This window comes from Lepus europaeus, chromosome 2 (assembly GCF_033115175.1).
Source record: "Lepus europaeus isolate LE1 chromosome 2, mLepTim1.pri, whole genome shotgun sequence".
Classification (NCBI taxonomy): domain Eukaryota; kingdom Metazoa; phylum Chordata; class Mammalia; order Lagomorpha; family Leporidae; genus Lepus; species Lepus europaeus.
The window spans coordinates 154,979,056-154,993,159 of NC_084828.1; the positions used below are offsets into that span (position 1 = coordinate 154,979,056).

The window sequence follows — 14,104 nt, forward strand, 5'->3', positions numbered from 1 at the left end:
TGCCAACTTCTTGGGGTAGGCGCCCTGGCTCACTTGGCTAATCCTCCACCTGCGGAGCCGGCATCCCATATGGGTGCCGGTTGTAGTCCTGGCTGCTCCTCTTCCAGTTCAGCTCCTGCTGTGGCCCAGGAAGGCAGTGGAGAATGGCCCAAGTGCTTGGGCCCAGCAACCACGTGGGAGACCATGAGGAAGCACCTGGCTCCTGGCTTCGGATCGGTGCAGCTCTGGCTGTGGTGGTCATTTGAGGGGTGAACCAACAGAAGGAAGACCTTTCTCTCTGTCTCTCTCTTACTGTCTATAACTCTACCTGTCAAATAAATTAAAAAAAAATGCCAACTTCTTGACATTGCTGTGAGAAAACAGAAAGACAATGATTATAAATTAGAATCATCCTGGGTTACATACAAAGAACACATGTGTTACCTATCACAATGTAGTAAAATTTGTTTTTGTTATAATTCCCATTAGCTCACCTCACAAAGCTCTAATAATAATCAAATAACAGAATAAATGTTATATTATTTTTTAGCACTGCATATCAAATTACCACAACACTTTACTATCTTATAGCTTCTAGCTGTCAGAAATCCAGATACGGTTAGCCAGGCTCTTCTGAGACTGAAAGACTAAAATCAAGGTATCAGCTGAAGCACCTTGCTCTCTGGACTTCTAGATCTTTCTCCAAGCCCATATGGTTTTTGGAGGAATTAATTTCCTTGTGTTTGTAGGACCGCTGGCCCCATTTTCTCATGAGATGTCAGCCAGAGGTTGCCCTTAGCTGTTCCCAGTCGTGTGGCTCTGCCCATAAGATGGCATTTGCTTTCTTTCAACCCCCTGCCACCAGCCAAAGAAAACTCTCTACTTTTAAAGCGCTTGCTTGTTTGGATCAGGACCCCCAAGATGACCTGTTTTTTGCCATGTAATGCAATCTGATCACAGTTTAATATCTCAATATGTTCACACGTTCCATCTTCGCAAAAGAGATCATATGAGGTCCTTGGGTGTAATTTTAGAATTATGCCATCCACAAATGTGAACATGATGTGAAAAATAAAAATGATTTATAAGAAGAGAGTATTATTATGAAAGATTTTTATTGTCATCACCATCCTTATTACAATATCAACAAATAATATCGTACAATACTGTTTACAATTTTTAGTGCTTTACTTTAGTGCTATAGAGGACTCTCACTTATCTGATAATTATGCATCTCAGAGCTCAGCCCTGGCTTCATTTAACACTTTGAATTCCTTGTCTGATTGGCTGAGATACTTATTTCCATATTGCTCTGTAAATAACTGAAATGTGGCATTCCCTCAAAATAAAGTTCCACGGAGAAATCTATTTCTGATGGAGTCACCCGTCCGTGAAATGCTCACCAGTCACCAGTCCATGAAATGCTCAAAAATTATCACCCTTATGTGGTCGCATATGTGCACCAATCCTGAAATTCCCTGTGGCCTGGTTGTACTCAATCTTGAAACAAATTAAGGAAAAATGCCTTAATGATATTTAACACAGGAGCTAAGATGGGAGACTCAGAGATGTTTACTCATTAGTGTGGGAGTGAGCTTAAGGCAACCCATTTAGCTGTGGCTGTCATTTGATGGGCACTCCTGAGAATCTCATGTATTGAAACAACTCAGCAAATATATAATAAAAGAATAATGTAGGGCACAGTTGAAAATATCTACATTTTTCATTAAAATAAAATGGGAAATTTTAACAGAAATCCAAAACATACTCCTGGTGTCCTGTTACAGGAGTACCTTCATAGCAGGGGTCAATTCCATATCCACATATGGCTACTCTTTTTTTTTTAACATAAAATTAAGTAGAATTGCATAAAGTTATGAATGCAGGCTACAGATGATATCTATGTTCAAGATAATCCCATGCAAGTGATTGGGTCCTCAAAAGATTCATGAAAAATGCCTTTTATGAAAAAAAAATTATTCATGTTTTTAAATTCAATTTTTATACCAAAATAAACTAATTTTTTTAATGTTCTATTATTTATTTATTTTCATCTACTTGAATGTCAAAGCAATGAGAGAGAGAGAATCTTCCCTGCACTGGGTCCCTCTCTAAATGCCTGCAACAGCCAGGGTTGGGCCAGGTGGAAGACAGGAGCCTGGGATTCCATCTGGGTCTCCCATGTATGTGGCAGGGGCCCGAGCACCAGAGCTATCATCTGCTGCCTCCTAGAGTGCATTAACAGGAAACCAGCCAGGAAGAGGAGTAACCAACTTGAACTAGAATCCAGATCTCAAGTGATGGCTTAACCCATTGTGCCACAGTGCCCACTCTGAAACTTACTCTTTAATTTCATTTTTTAAAGAATTTTTTGAAGTACTTTTGTACTATCTACCTCAGATACTGTGAGGATTAAGTGAGATAAGCTATGCTAACCTCATGGAACAATGTGTGATACATACTGAGCATTTAGTAAGTGATGACTATTATTTTCATTGCTATGATTATTTATTTAAATGGTAGTAAAGCATGATATTATGTCTGGATCATACTAAATGCTCAGAAACGTAACTTCTCTTTTCCTCAATATTTGTTTGAGGAGTTTAACTGGATCTCTGAAAAAAGGTCCTTCAGTATTATCAATCTGAAATAGACAGACATTACCATTTACTTAATTTTATACAATTTCTTCTTTCTTTTCTCCTTGCCTCCTTGCCTTCTTTTCTGTCTTCCACCTTCCCGTTTTATTCTTTCCTTCCTTTATCTTCTCCTTCTTTTCCTTTTCTTCCTCTATCCTTTTTCCCCAAGCAGATATTATTTTAAATTTCCGAACAACTTACGTCAGCAAATCTGGCCAAGTGATCTTTGAAGCAAGATCAATTTGCATCCACTATGTCACAACTTGGTTCATCATCGATTTAATCGCCGCCCTGCCTTTTGATCTCCTATATGCTTTCAACGTCACAGTGGTGAGTAGAGAGCTCCCTTCCACCTCACCTTCAAGTTTGGTTTTATTCTTGTGCTTATTTTTACAGGTTTTAAATGTTGATGGCAATTTGTGATGCCAGGCTTTTTTGTGTTCTTTCCCATTTCCATTTATATAAATAGCCAGAAACAGAATGCACAAAAAGCCTGAATTTGTCCTAAAAAGCCTAACTGACCAAATAAATCTTTCGGTAAGGAAAATATCTGTAGAAATGTAAGCATTACTTTGTATTTCCTAGACATATATTTGCCTCAAGAGTTTGATGGGGAGCTTGAACACTTTTTTCTCCTTTTATGACCTACTTCTAAATATCTAATTGTCCATTTGGCAAAACCAACCAAAAACTGGTGGAGATAAGAAGCAATGCTAAAATCAAAATAAAGGAACTAAACCACAATTTATAAGTCCCTGTAAAAATGTTGTCTAGGCAGAAGCCTAAAGGACACAATAAATAACATAAAACTTGAGAGTTCTTTTGAATTTGTGCTGTTTGCACCTACTGTAACCCCTTGTCCTCATGTCTCCTCACAGAGCAGAAAGTATGGGTACCTGTGATCGTAACTATCTTTACTGTTTAGTGCTTGATGTTCTTAAAAATATAATGTGTTCCATATGTAGATTTTTAGGGAGGGCCATTATTGAACCATTAATGCAATTTTCTACTAGAAAACATTAGCACATAAAAATTTACTACACAGTAGCTTGCATTTAACAAGTTTTCTATTCAGTTGACAATCCCTGTATGAAATCATATTCTTTTAAAAAAATTTATTTATTTGAACAGCAGAATTGCAGAGAGGCAGAGGCAGAGAGATTTTCTATCTGCTGTTTCACTCTCCAAATGACTGAAATGGCCAGAGCTGTGCTGATCTGAAGCCAGGAATCAGGAGCTTCTTCTGGGTCTCCCATGCTGGTGCAGGGGCCCAAAGACTTGGGCCATCTTCTACTGCATTCCCAGGCCATAGCGGAGAGCTGGATAGAAGTGGAGCAGCCAGGACTGGCATTCAAATGAGATGCAGGCACTGCAAGTGGCAGCTTTACCAGCTACACCATAGTGCAGCCCTCAGAAATCATATTCTTTCTTAAGAATTCAAAAGTATAGTTTTGAACATTACTCAAAGTGATCACTGTTCAAATAGTCATTTTTTACTTCAAAAATGAACATAGAATTAACCCTGACTCTTTAATACAGACTTGTACAATTTGTTAATTGTCTATATAATGGTATTTTTCTTTTCTTGTTCTTTTTTTTTTTTAAATTGGGAGATTATGAGTGTCAACATCTTTAAGAGATTTATAACTCAGCTAAGATGAAAGCTCCCGGGGAAAAATCTTGTACACAAGATCAATCAGTGCTACAGTGAATAATTATCTAGGCTTTCCAAAGTACTTTTTAACATTGAATTTGTCTAGATAAGTGTACTGTAATGAAAGTATAATGACTTTAAAACATGGCTTTTCTAAGATTACAAAGAAATCTAAAACTATATAATTCACAAAATGTTAAAATAAGCTTTCTAAATTCCCCTGGCAAAATTGTTAAATGAGGATAGAATTCTTGTTTAAATTAATTGGCTACCTTGCTATTAAATCCTAATAAAATTTTTGTATTCCATTTTTCTTTGGGTACTGACAAATTAGATAATTTTGAACTAATATATGTGTCAAATAATTAGAATGTAAATGTGTAATAAAAACATGTAATATACAAGGGGACTTTCTTTGGTTGGTGTTGTGGTGCAGTGGGCAATGCTGGGATACCATATATGAGTGCCAGTTTGAGTCCCACCTGTTCTAATGTGCCTGGGAGAGCAGCAGAGGATGGCCCAAGTACTTGGGCCCCTGGCACCCACATACTTAGGAGATCTGCATGGAGCTTTGTACTCCTGGCTTCTTCCTAGACTAGCCCTGACCCATTGTGGCCGTTTAGGGAGTGAACCAGCAGATGGAAGTGCATTTTCTCTCTCTCTGCTGCTCTCTCTTTCTGTCACTCTCCTTTTCAAATAAATAAATAATCTTTAAAACCAGATTAGTTACTTTTGTGCGAGAAACCTGAAGTCTATGCATAGTTTTATAATATATGCATAGTTTTATAATATGCCTTTTCATTAGTATTTTGAATATTATATATCATTAACACTCTTATTGTCTGAAATTAAGCTGCGTAAGGCTTTTTCAAAAAGTCCAATTCTCTTGCTTTGATATGTTTTAAATACTTGTACACCTTCACTGCACTCCTGCTCCTTTTTTCATCATTTAAATTGTTTATAAAGAGTGCCAGTTATAGATCAACATCCAGGTCAGAAAGAAAAGAGAAAAAAGTAATCTCTCTTATCAATGATTTTTTTTTCTGCTTTTCAAGGAACTGGACATTTTGTCATTTATAGCAAAATGGGAGGAACTGGCAGTCATTGTATTAAGTGAAATAAGCCAGAAACAGGAAAACAGATACCACGTGCTTTCTCTCTTGTGTAGAGGCTTTAAGAAGTGAATCAGAGTCTGGGAACGGTGAGGCAGGGTTGGAAGGAATTTGGAAAATGGTCACCAAAACAGCTGGATAGGAGTGAGTTCTAATGTTCCCCAGCACAGGGGGATGACTATAATGTACAATAATACATTTATAAAGAACTGGAAGAGAGAATGTTGAAGTCTCAAAACATAAAGAAATGAAAAGGAAACTTGAATGCTAATTACTCTGATTTGATCAGACTGCGCTATATAGATGTGTTGAGATATCACACTGTATCCCTTGAATATGTATAATTATTACATGTTAATCAAAAAAATTTAAATTCATCTTTAAAATGAAGGAAATGAAAAAAGACTAGACATATGATCATTCAAAAAATTTACACATGTGAGGTTGGAAATGTGGTATAGCAGGTTCAGCTCCTACTTGGTTTGCTCATATCCCATCACAGAGTATCTGGGTTCAAGACCTTGCTCTGCTTCCAATCTAACTCCTGGCTAATATGTTCCTGGGAGGCAACAGATGATGGCCCAAATTCTTTGGTTCCTGCCATCCACATAGGAGACTCTGATCAAGCTCCTGGCTCCTGGTTTTATCCTGACCGAACCCAAGTTTTGTGGTCTTTTGGAGAAGGAACTAGTAAACATATGATCTCTCTCTCTCCTCCCTCATCCATTATTCTGCCTTTCAAATAAATAAATAAATATTAGCACATAAATTTATCTTCCTTTAAAAAACTGGCCAGGATGAAACATTCTATTTAAACAGGAGATCTCATTGAAAGTATTATGTTTCCTTCCTGGGAGAATGGATGTTATTATGAATAACTTATTAGCTACGTTATATTAAAATGAAGGGAAACAAATAAATAAGCTATCAAAGGTATTTGTCTTCCAAATCTAAAGAGTGCCCCATTAGGGAATCCATAGATGTCATTCAACAATGTAAAATAGCCACAAAAATGTATGCATTGCATGTTTTGGCTTTAGCTCTACTAATAATTGCACATAGAAATTGTTTTAAGCACAGTGAACACATTTATTTGTTGAACCCTCTCATGGCTGTCACTGTGAAAGACACTATAAGAAATGAAATTGTGAATTCTGTTATAGAAAGTATGATTGAGTAAAAAGAGATGAGGGTATGCATCTCAATGTTATCATTCACCATTTGAATCAAACTAATATCAAAACAGGCCAAAACTGGGTGTAAAAATTACCCTGGCTTTCTGAACTAAGGAGGTAACATAAAATGCTTTGCTAAGAACCTAACACCTAGGAAGACCTCAGTGCCTGTCTCTGCTCTCTCCTTTGCTTCCTTCACCTCCCCTCCCTGCACCTTCTTCTCATCCTGTTGGCCACCAGAAGTGGTTACATCCACTTGGTAAAAGGGGAAAATGCCCCTTTCTACAAGTATCTCTTAATTTTAATCAGTGACAAATTCTGGACAACAATCTAAAAGTAAAAATAATCTCTTCCCTTTTTTCAGATTGTGTATTTCTATTTAAACCAAATATGCCTCTTTCTGCTATTCTTTAAGAGGCCAAATTCCCATTTGTGGTAGTAAGCTGTTGGCTGTGATGGGAGTAAGCATCATTTAAAAAATAAATAAATAAGCTGAGACCAAAACAACCCCAGCACTGCCTCATCTTGAACATCCAGATTCATGCCCCTTGTCTTTGCGAATGACTTTGGTTGTTCCATTCTCCTCACAACATCCTCTTTCTGGGCAGAGGAAACAGGAAGATGACCTCAGTGAGTACATCCAGATGTCTTCCTCCAGTTGGGACTTTTGTTGCAGGTTTCGTTTCTCTTCTGCAGTTGTCACCTGCAGATCAAATTCATCTGACTATTGAATAAACACTATTCCAGCAATTCCTCTAAAGAACACAGTAGAGATTGCCAAATCTTGGCGTGTGAACACACAACTTACCAGTAGCCTGAGAAAAGGTTAATGAGAACTTGACTGTGAGAAAAAGAAAAGTAAAACCTGATACAGAAGAATGAAAAAAAATAAAAAATAAATAATAAACTAACTCAGACAGCTGGCAAGTCCCACCAGTGCCTTCAAGCTTTTATTTTTATATATTTCTGTGCAGAAGAGTTCACAAGATTAAAATGCTGCACAATGTTGTGGAGTATCTATTTTTGGCTGAGTTTGCAATGCTTCTTACCTTGATAATTTATCCACTCCCTCATCTAACAAATGCTAATTGAACACTTACTGTGTGTCAAGCAATACTTTAGTCCCCCCTCCCCCCTTTGGAATTAAGGGAAAATGGTTAGCAGAGCAAGGAATCAGAAGTCAACTAACTTGGACTAATTACAAAGCAAACTCCCAAAAGGCTTATGATTATGTTCTGTAAGGGAGAGATTATAATTAGTGACAGCCAACTAATCACCTCTTTCCTCTCTGTGGTGCCCTCAAAGAAATTAGATAAGATCAAGGAATTTCTCAAACTCTATTTCCATATTAGTTAGTTTCTTGTGTGTGGTTTCTTTTTAATGTTAGCATGATCATTTTTTTTAACTTTCATTTAGTAAATATAAGTTTCCAAAATACAGTTTATGGATTACAATAGCTTCCCCCCCCCATAACTTCCCTCCCACTCGCACCCCTCCCATCTCCCGCTCCCTCTCCCATTCCATTCACATCAAGATTCATTTTCAATTATCTTTATATACAGAAGATTGATTTAGTATATATTAAGTAAAGATTTCATCAGTTTGCACCCACACAGAAACACAAAGTGTAAAATACTGTTTCAGTACTAGTTATAGCATTACTTCACATTGGACAACACATTAAGGACAGATCCCACATGAGAAGTAAGTACACAGTGAGTCCTGTTGTTGACTTAACAATTTGACACTCTTGTTTATGGCGTCAGTAATCTCCCTAGACTCTAGTCATGAGTTGCCAAGGCTATGGAAGCCTTTTGAGTTCGCCGACTTCGATCTTATTCCGACAGGGTCATCTTCAAAGTGGAAGTTCTCTCCTCCCTTCAGAGAAAGGTACCTCCTTCTTTGATGGCCCTGTTCTTTCCACTGGGATCTCACTCGCAGAGATCTTTCATTTAGGGTCTTTTTTTTTTTTTCCCAGAGTGTCTTGGCTTCCCATGCCTAAAATACTCTCATGGGCTTTTGAGCCAGATCCGACTGCATTAAGGGCTGATTCTGAGGCCAGAGTGCTATTTAGGACATCTGCTATTCTATGAGTCTGCTGTGTATCCCTCTTCCCATGTTGGATCCTTCTCTCCCTTTTTGATTCTATCAGTTAGTATTAGCAGACTCTAGTCTTGTTTGTGTGATCCCTTTGACTCTTAGACCTATCAGTGTGATCAATTGTGAACTGAAATTGATCACTTGGACTAGTGAGATGGCGTTGGTGCATGCCACCTTGATGGGATTGTATTGGAATCCCCTGGCACGTTTCTAACTCCACCATTTGGGGCAAGTCAGCTTGAGCATGTCCCAAATTGTACATCTCCTCCCTCTCTTATTCCCACTCTTATATTAAACAGGGATTACTTTTCAGTTAAAATTTAAACACCTAAAGATAATTGAAAATGAATCTTGATGTGAATGGAATGGGAGAGGGAGCAGGAGATGGGAGGGGTTCGAGTGGGAGGGAAATTATGGGGTGGGGGGGAAGCCAATGTAATCCATAAACTGTACTTTGGAAATTTATATTTACTAAATAAAAAAAGAAAAAAAATTAAACACCTAAGAATAATTTTGTGTTAATTACATAGTTCAACCAATAGTACCAGAACAAAAAAAAATACTAAAAAGGGATAAAGTGTTACATTGTACATCAATAGTCAGGACAAGGGCTGATCAGGTCACTGTTTCTCATAGTTTCCATTTCACTTCAACAGGCTTCCCCTTTGGTGCTCAGTTAGTTGTTGCCGATCAGGGAGAGCATATGATATTTGTCCCTTTGGGACTGGCTTAATTCACTCAGCATAATGTTTTCCAGATTCCTCCATTGTGTTGCAAATGACCGGATTTCATTGTTTTTGATTGCTGTATAGTATTCTATAGAGTACATATCCCATAATTTCTTTATCCAGTCTACTGTTGATGGGCATTTGGATTGGTTCCAGGTCTTAGCTATTGTGAATTGAGCTGCAATAAACATTAATGTGCAAACAGCTTTTTTGTTTGCCAATTTAATATTTTGGAATGCTTTCTTGGGTTCTTTAAGGGTGTGGAGTGTGTGTTTTATGCACCACTTATTAATAATGACATTGACAATCCTGTGGACACTAATGGCTCACATTGTTCAATTAGGTCACAGGAAGAAACAAAATAAACCCTCAGAAACAAGTCCATTGCTTTAATGAAAGCAAAGGCAGGACGTAGATTTTCCAAAAATGTTTGTTCCATTTGTTTTTTATGTTTATTTGAGAGGCAGTTTCAGGCAATGTTTTCTTGTCCATTGATAGTGTTACAAGGAAGAAAGTATAGTTCATGAGGCAGGAAGTGTTACTGGTGCTTGCAAGCAGAACTTACTGATTTTATGGATCTACTTTTAAAAAATAGTGTGGGTGTTTGGCATGGTGTTTAAGTCACTGCATAGAATAATGGGGTTCAAGTGCTGGATCTAGCTTTCTTATGAGGCATCACCTGGAGTCAGCAGGTGATGGCTCAAGTAGTCGGGTCCCTGCCACCCTTGTGGGAGGCCTGGATTGAGTTCCAGGCTCTTGATCTTGGCCTGGCCCAGCCCCAACTGTTAAGGACATTTGGGAAGTGAACAAGGATAGAAGAGGTGTTTCTGTCTCTTTCTCCATCTCTTTGCTTTTCAAATATATAAAAAAATAAAAAAAATTAAGTACATTTGTTACCTGTTTCTATGTATTTACTTCAACCTGTGTTAATTATCGTTATAAAGCAACTCCCTTATGGAAGAAAGTGGATGTAGGACTGAAAGAAAATGAGTGCAAGGAGGTGAAGACATAGTTCAGTCTTGATACCGTGATGTGATTCAGCTTGAATAATAATATATATAATTTTATGCAGTCAGAATTGTCTGGAAAAAGAGATACATCTTAGCTAAGAAAAGTAAGTTTTGCCTCTAGGAAATTAAATGATCCTCTTTATGCCATCCTTTTTCTTACACTCTTTTTCCTATCACTCCCCAATATATTCTGTTAGAAGCAAAGAAGCATGCATAAAAAAACCCCACAGTATTGAAAGCATGGTTATACCTAATTCCAAGAACTCTCCAGAATGGCTGTAAGTGAACAAGAATGTCATGGCATGAATTTAACACACGTGCCAAGTTGTGCTGCTGTCTCCTGTCATAGGTGTCTCTCGTGCATCTCCTAAAGACTGTGCGACTGCTACGCCTCCTACGTCTCCTGCAGAAACTGGACCGTTATTCCCAACACAGCACTGTCGTCTTGACTCTGCTCATGTCTGTGTTTGCACTGCTTGCACACTGGATGGCGTGCATCTGGTATGTCATTGGGAAAATGGAGCGGGAAGACAACAGCCTTCTCAAGTGGGAAGTTGGTAAGGTTCACACCTGTTGCACCTGTTTGCCCCTGTTGCACCTGCACATACCTGCTGCATTTTCTATTGTTAAGTTGAAAAGATAGCTTGTCCAGAACTTTGATGAGGAGAAGAATGAGTCTAGAAATACATTCCTTCTTAATTTTCAATTTGTCTTACCTGTTTTTTTTAAGTCTATGATACAAATGACTTCTTCTAAAAGTTTTTTGGGAAAAAGTAACCCCTGTTTTTCAAAGACTGATAGCTTAAATTTTCAAGCCAAAGTAACTGTTCAGAATGACCAGCAAGACTGTGGCAATGTGTGAATAAGTTATATGTGATCTTATCTTGACCCATGCTGATACAGAGCTACTAACAGGAAATCAAGAGGCAGATGGTCTGCATTATATCTATAATATTTTAAAAATCACAATAAAACTGTCACTTTTATTAGAAAGGGTGTGTAAATAGAAAAGAATCCCCATCATTCTTTCCTTTCAAAAGAGAGAGAACTGTCAGAATGACACATTAAGCTTACTTTCAAAATTTGTGAGCATAGGAAAGACTGCATATTTATAAATATAATTTGTAAAAATTTGATGTCCCCATAAAATGTGAGGCCCAAGTATTGCATAATGCTGCATAAATGAATCTGAAACATTTATGCACATGAATACATTTTGAAACTTATGTTAACCACAGGAAATTTATAGAAAGTGAAAAATCTCAAGGCCATAACCCTCCATCCTAAAATACCTGCATTCTCCTCTTAGACTTATCCTTAGACTTATCCTCTATAGAACTGTTAGAGTACCCTATGAAGGACTTTTTTTCTTAATCTGACATTTAAACAAAAGAATCTGCTTCTTAGCTGGCTAGAAAACTCTTCACTTATCTTCTCCACCAAAAATCAATCTTGAACTTTTGAAAGAGGCTGAGACCTTTGCCAGGGAATAAAGCCACAGGAGTCTCCCAGGAGAGTAAAATGCCCCAACTTTTCACACCAGCTCTCAGAGGTGGGCAGCACTGGGAACACCCCTGTGCTGGTTCTCATAAAGGCCACTCTCTCCCCATAGGACATGCACAAAGCTTTCAAAGGATGTCACTGGGGAATGAGCTCCAGACCTTAAGAAAGCAAGATTAAGAAAGAGAATCTCCTGTGTGGATTCTTTAAAAGGCCCCACACACATCTCAATTTTTTCCTGAGCTACACAGAGCAACTGATGTGTTCTGATAATTTTCATATCAGAATCTTCCTTACCAGAGCCTTTTTTCTGTATCTTGCTGTGGATCTAAGTTCTCAAAAATGCAGGAAATAGGAAAATAAGACTTCAGAGTGAATGTAAAAATATCTCAGATAAAAGTGAAATCTGATGGCAGAGAGTATGCGCACTGAAAGGACCAGGGTCTGAGCTGTACTTGCAGTAAAACATTTTCTGTTCCTCAATGCTGTTTTCCTCTCTGTGGCTTCTGAAGGCTTCCTCATTGTGTAGTAGAGAGCACCATCCCAACAGTGTTCAGTGAACTGCAGCGTTAGGTCTGTGCCTTTTATTCCGAGTCCATACTAAAATTCTGACTTGTGATCAGCACCTGATTCCTTTTTAGACCTGAGCTAATTTCCTTCAGGCACAGACCTATACATTCACATTAATTTGGAAGACTTTTCTGGTCTGAGCATCTCCAGATGGGGAAATCAGCTTATTCATGGTCTCAAATTTAGTTACATGAGAAAAACTTTTTGTTTTATTTCCACATGTCAGTCCTCCTGTAGACATGCAATCTAGCTGCGGTTTTTCTTCCCATAAACATACAGACGTATCTATGTCCCAAGCAGAAAAGAGGCAACCACCTGAGCATCCTCTGTGTTATCCCTTCTTCCACTTGTCCTCTTGGTCCTGGTGTTGCAGCTAAAGGTAATGAACAGGAAGGAGATAGTGAGCTGTAAGTCAACCCCACAAAAAGCATGGATGTGATAGAACAGTGGGAAGAGCCTCAAGTAACGGCTGTAGATTTCTCCTATCATCATTGCTCTCTCTTTAACCTGCTGTCTGATTTTCAAAAACCTTGTTCATCTGTACGGACCTCAGTTTCCTCATTGACAACACAAGAAACCTTACCATATAACTTGAAGTCTATTTCAGTTCCCGTGTTTTATGACTTCCATGGGAAAACAAATCCGATATTACCTTAATCAACATGTACACACAAAGGTACTTTTGAAAGTTCATGAAAATGGTATTAAAAATAAATTTATTTTGGTGCAAAAATGTTTTGAAATTTCTGTATTGCTTTTTCACAATGTGCATTTTACCATGAACTTTTGTAAGACCTATCATATGCTTACAAGAATGTGTGTGTGTGTGTGTATGTTTTTTGCTTATATATCACTGTCCACCTAAACCTTCAGTTGGAACCAGTTAATGTTAACTGGGCATGTCGAAGAGTTGGTGTTTTACTTAGTTATGATAAGAGTAACTGAACATTTATCTTTAGAGTATTAGATTTGCTGTCCACATACCTCTCCTGATTTGATTAAGCAAGTAGTACATTAGTGATTTCTGTAAATATGATATTTAAAGGCTTGTCACACGTTCTTCTCCTACATGAAAATTACTTTCATCATTTGTTTATTTAAAATGTTCTCTGAGATTGGGATACAAATTAAATAATTATGACCTTCCCTATTTATTTTTGTAGTAAAGGTACTGAGAGTCTAAGCTAATTTAGTTTTTACTATATCATTTGTCAACTAATAATAATATCTTTTTTGTCCAATTACCATGAATCAAAAAACTGTCACAAAAACAAAATTTGGTCAGAAAGCATATCTTCATTCATATTTGTGGTTAACATTGCCTGGATAGAATGGAGTCATCTTCTCAGATGGTAAATTTCCTTTCTGCTCATTGCTAATTGCCCTAAAATTATGCTTTTTTCCTTCTGACCTTGTCAAAATCTCTACTTACAAGAAAAGAAGGGCTCCAATATTATCAGACCAACTCTGATTCAATCTTTGAAAAATATTCCATTGTCATTTTTTCTAAGATAACTATTTCTGGAATGAAGAAGTGATGCTTGTAGACTTGCTGTATAAGAATATGTTATTTGTTATTTGGTTGCAACTTTTACTTCATAGTTTTACGTATGTCCATACCACATTTTAAATAATTT

General features: G+C 37.5%; 1 protein-coding gene across 1 annotated transcript in view; it reads left to right on the top strand.

Moving 5' to 3' along the window:
* The window catches only part of KCNH8 (potassium voltage-gated channel subfamily H member 8), a 445,135-nt gene that overhangs the window by 273,282 nt on the left and 157,749 nt on the right, over positions 1–14,104 (top strand). The window contains exons 6-7 of the mRNA XM_062179144.1: positions 2,791–2,948; positions 10,747–10,954. Of these exons, the coding sequence (XP_062035128.1) occupies positions 2,791–2,948; positions 10,747–10,954 (366 nt within the window). The remainder of the gene's footprint in view (positions 1–2,790; positions 2,949–10,746; positions 10,955–14,104) is intronic.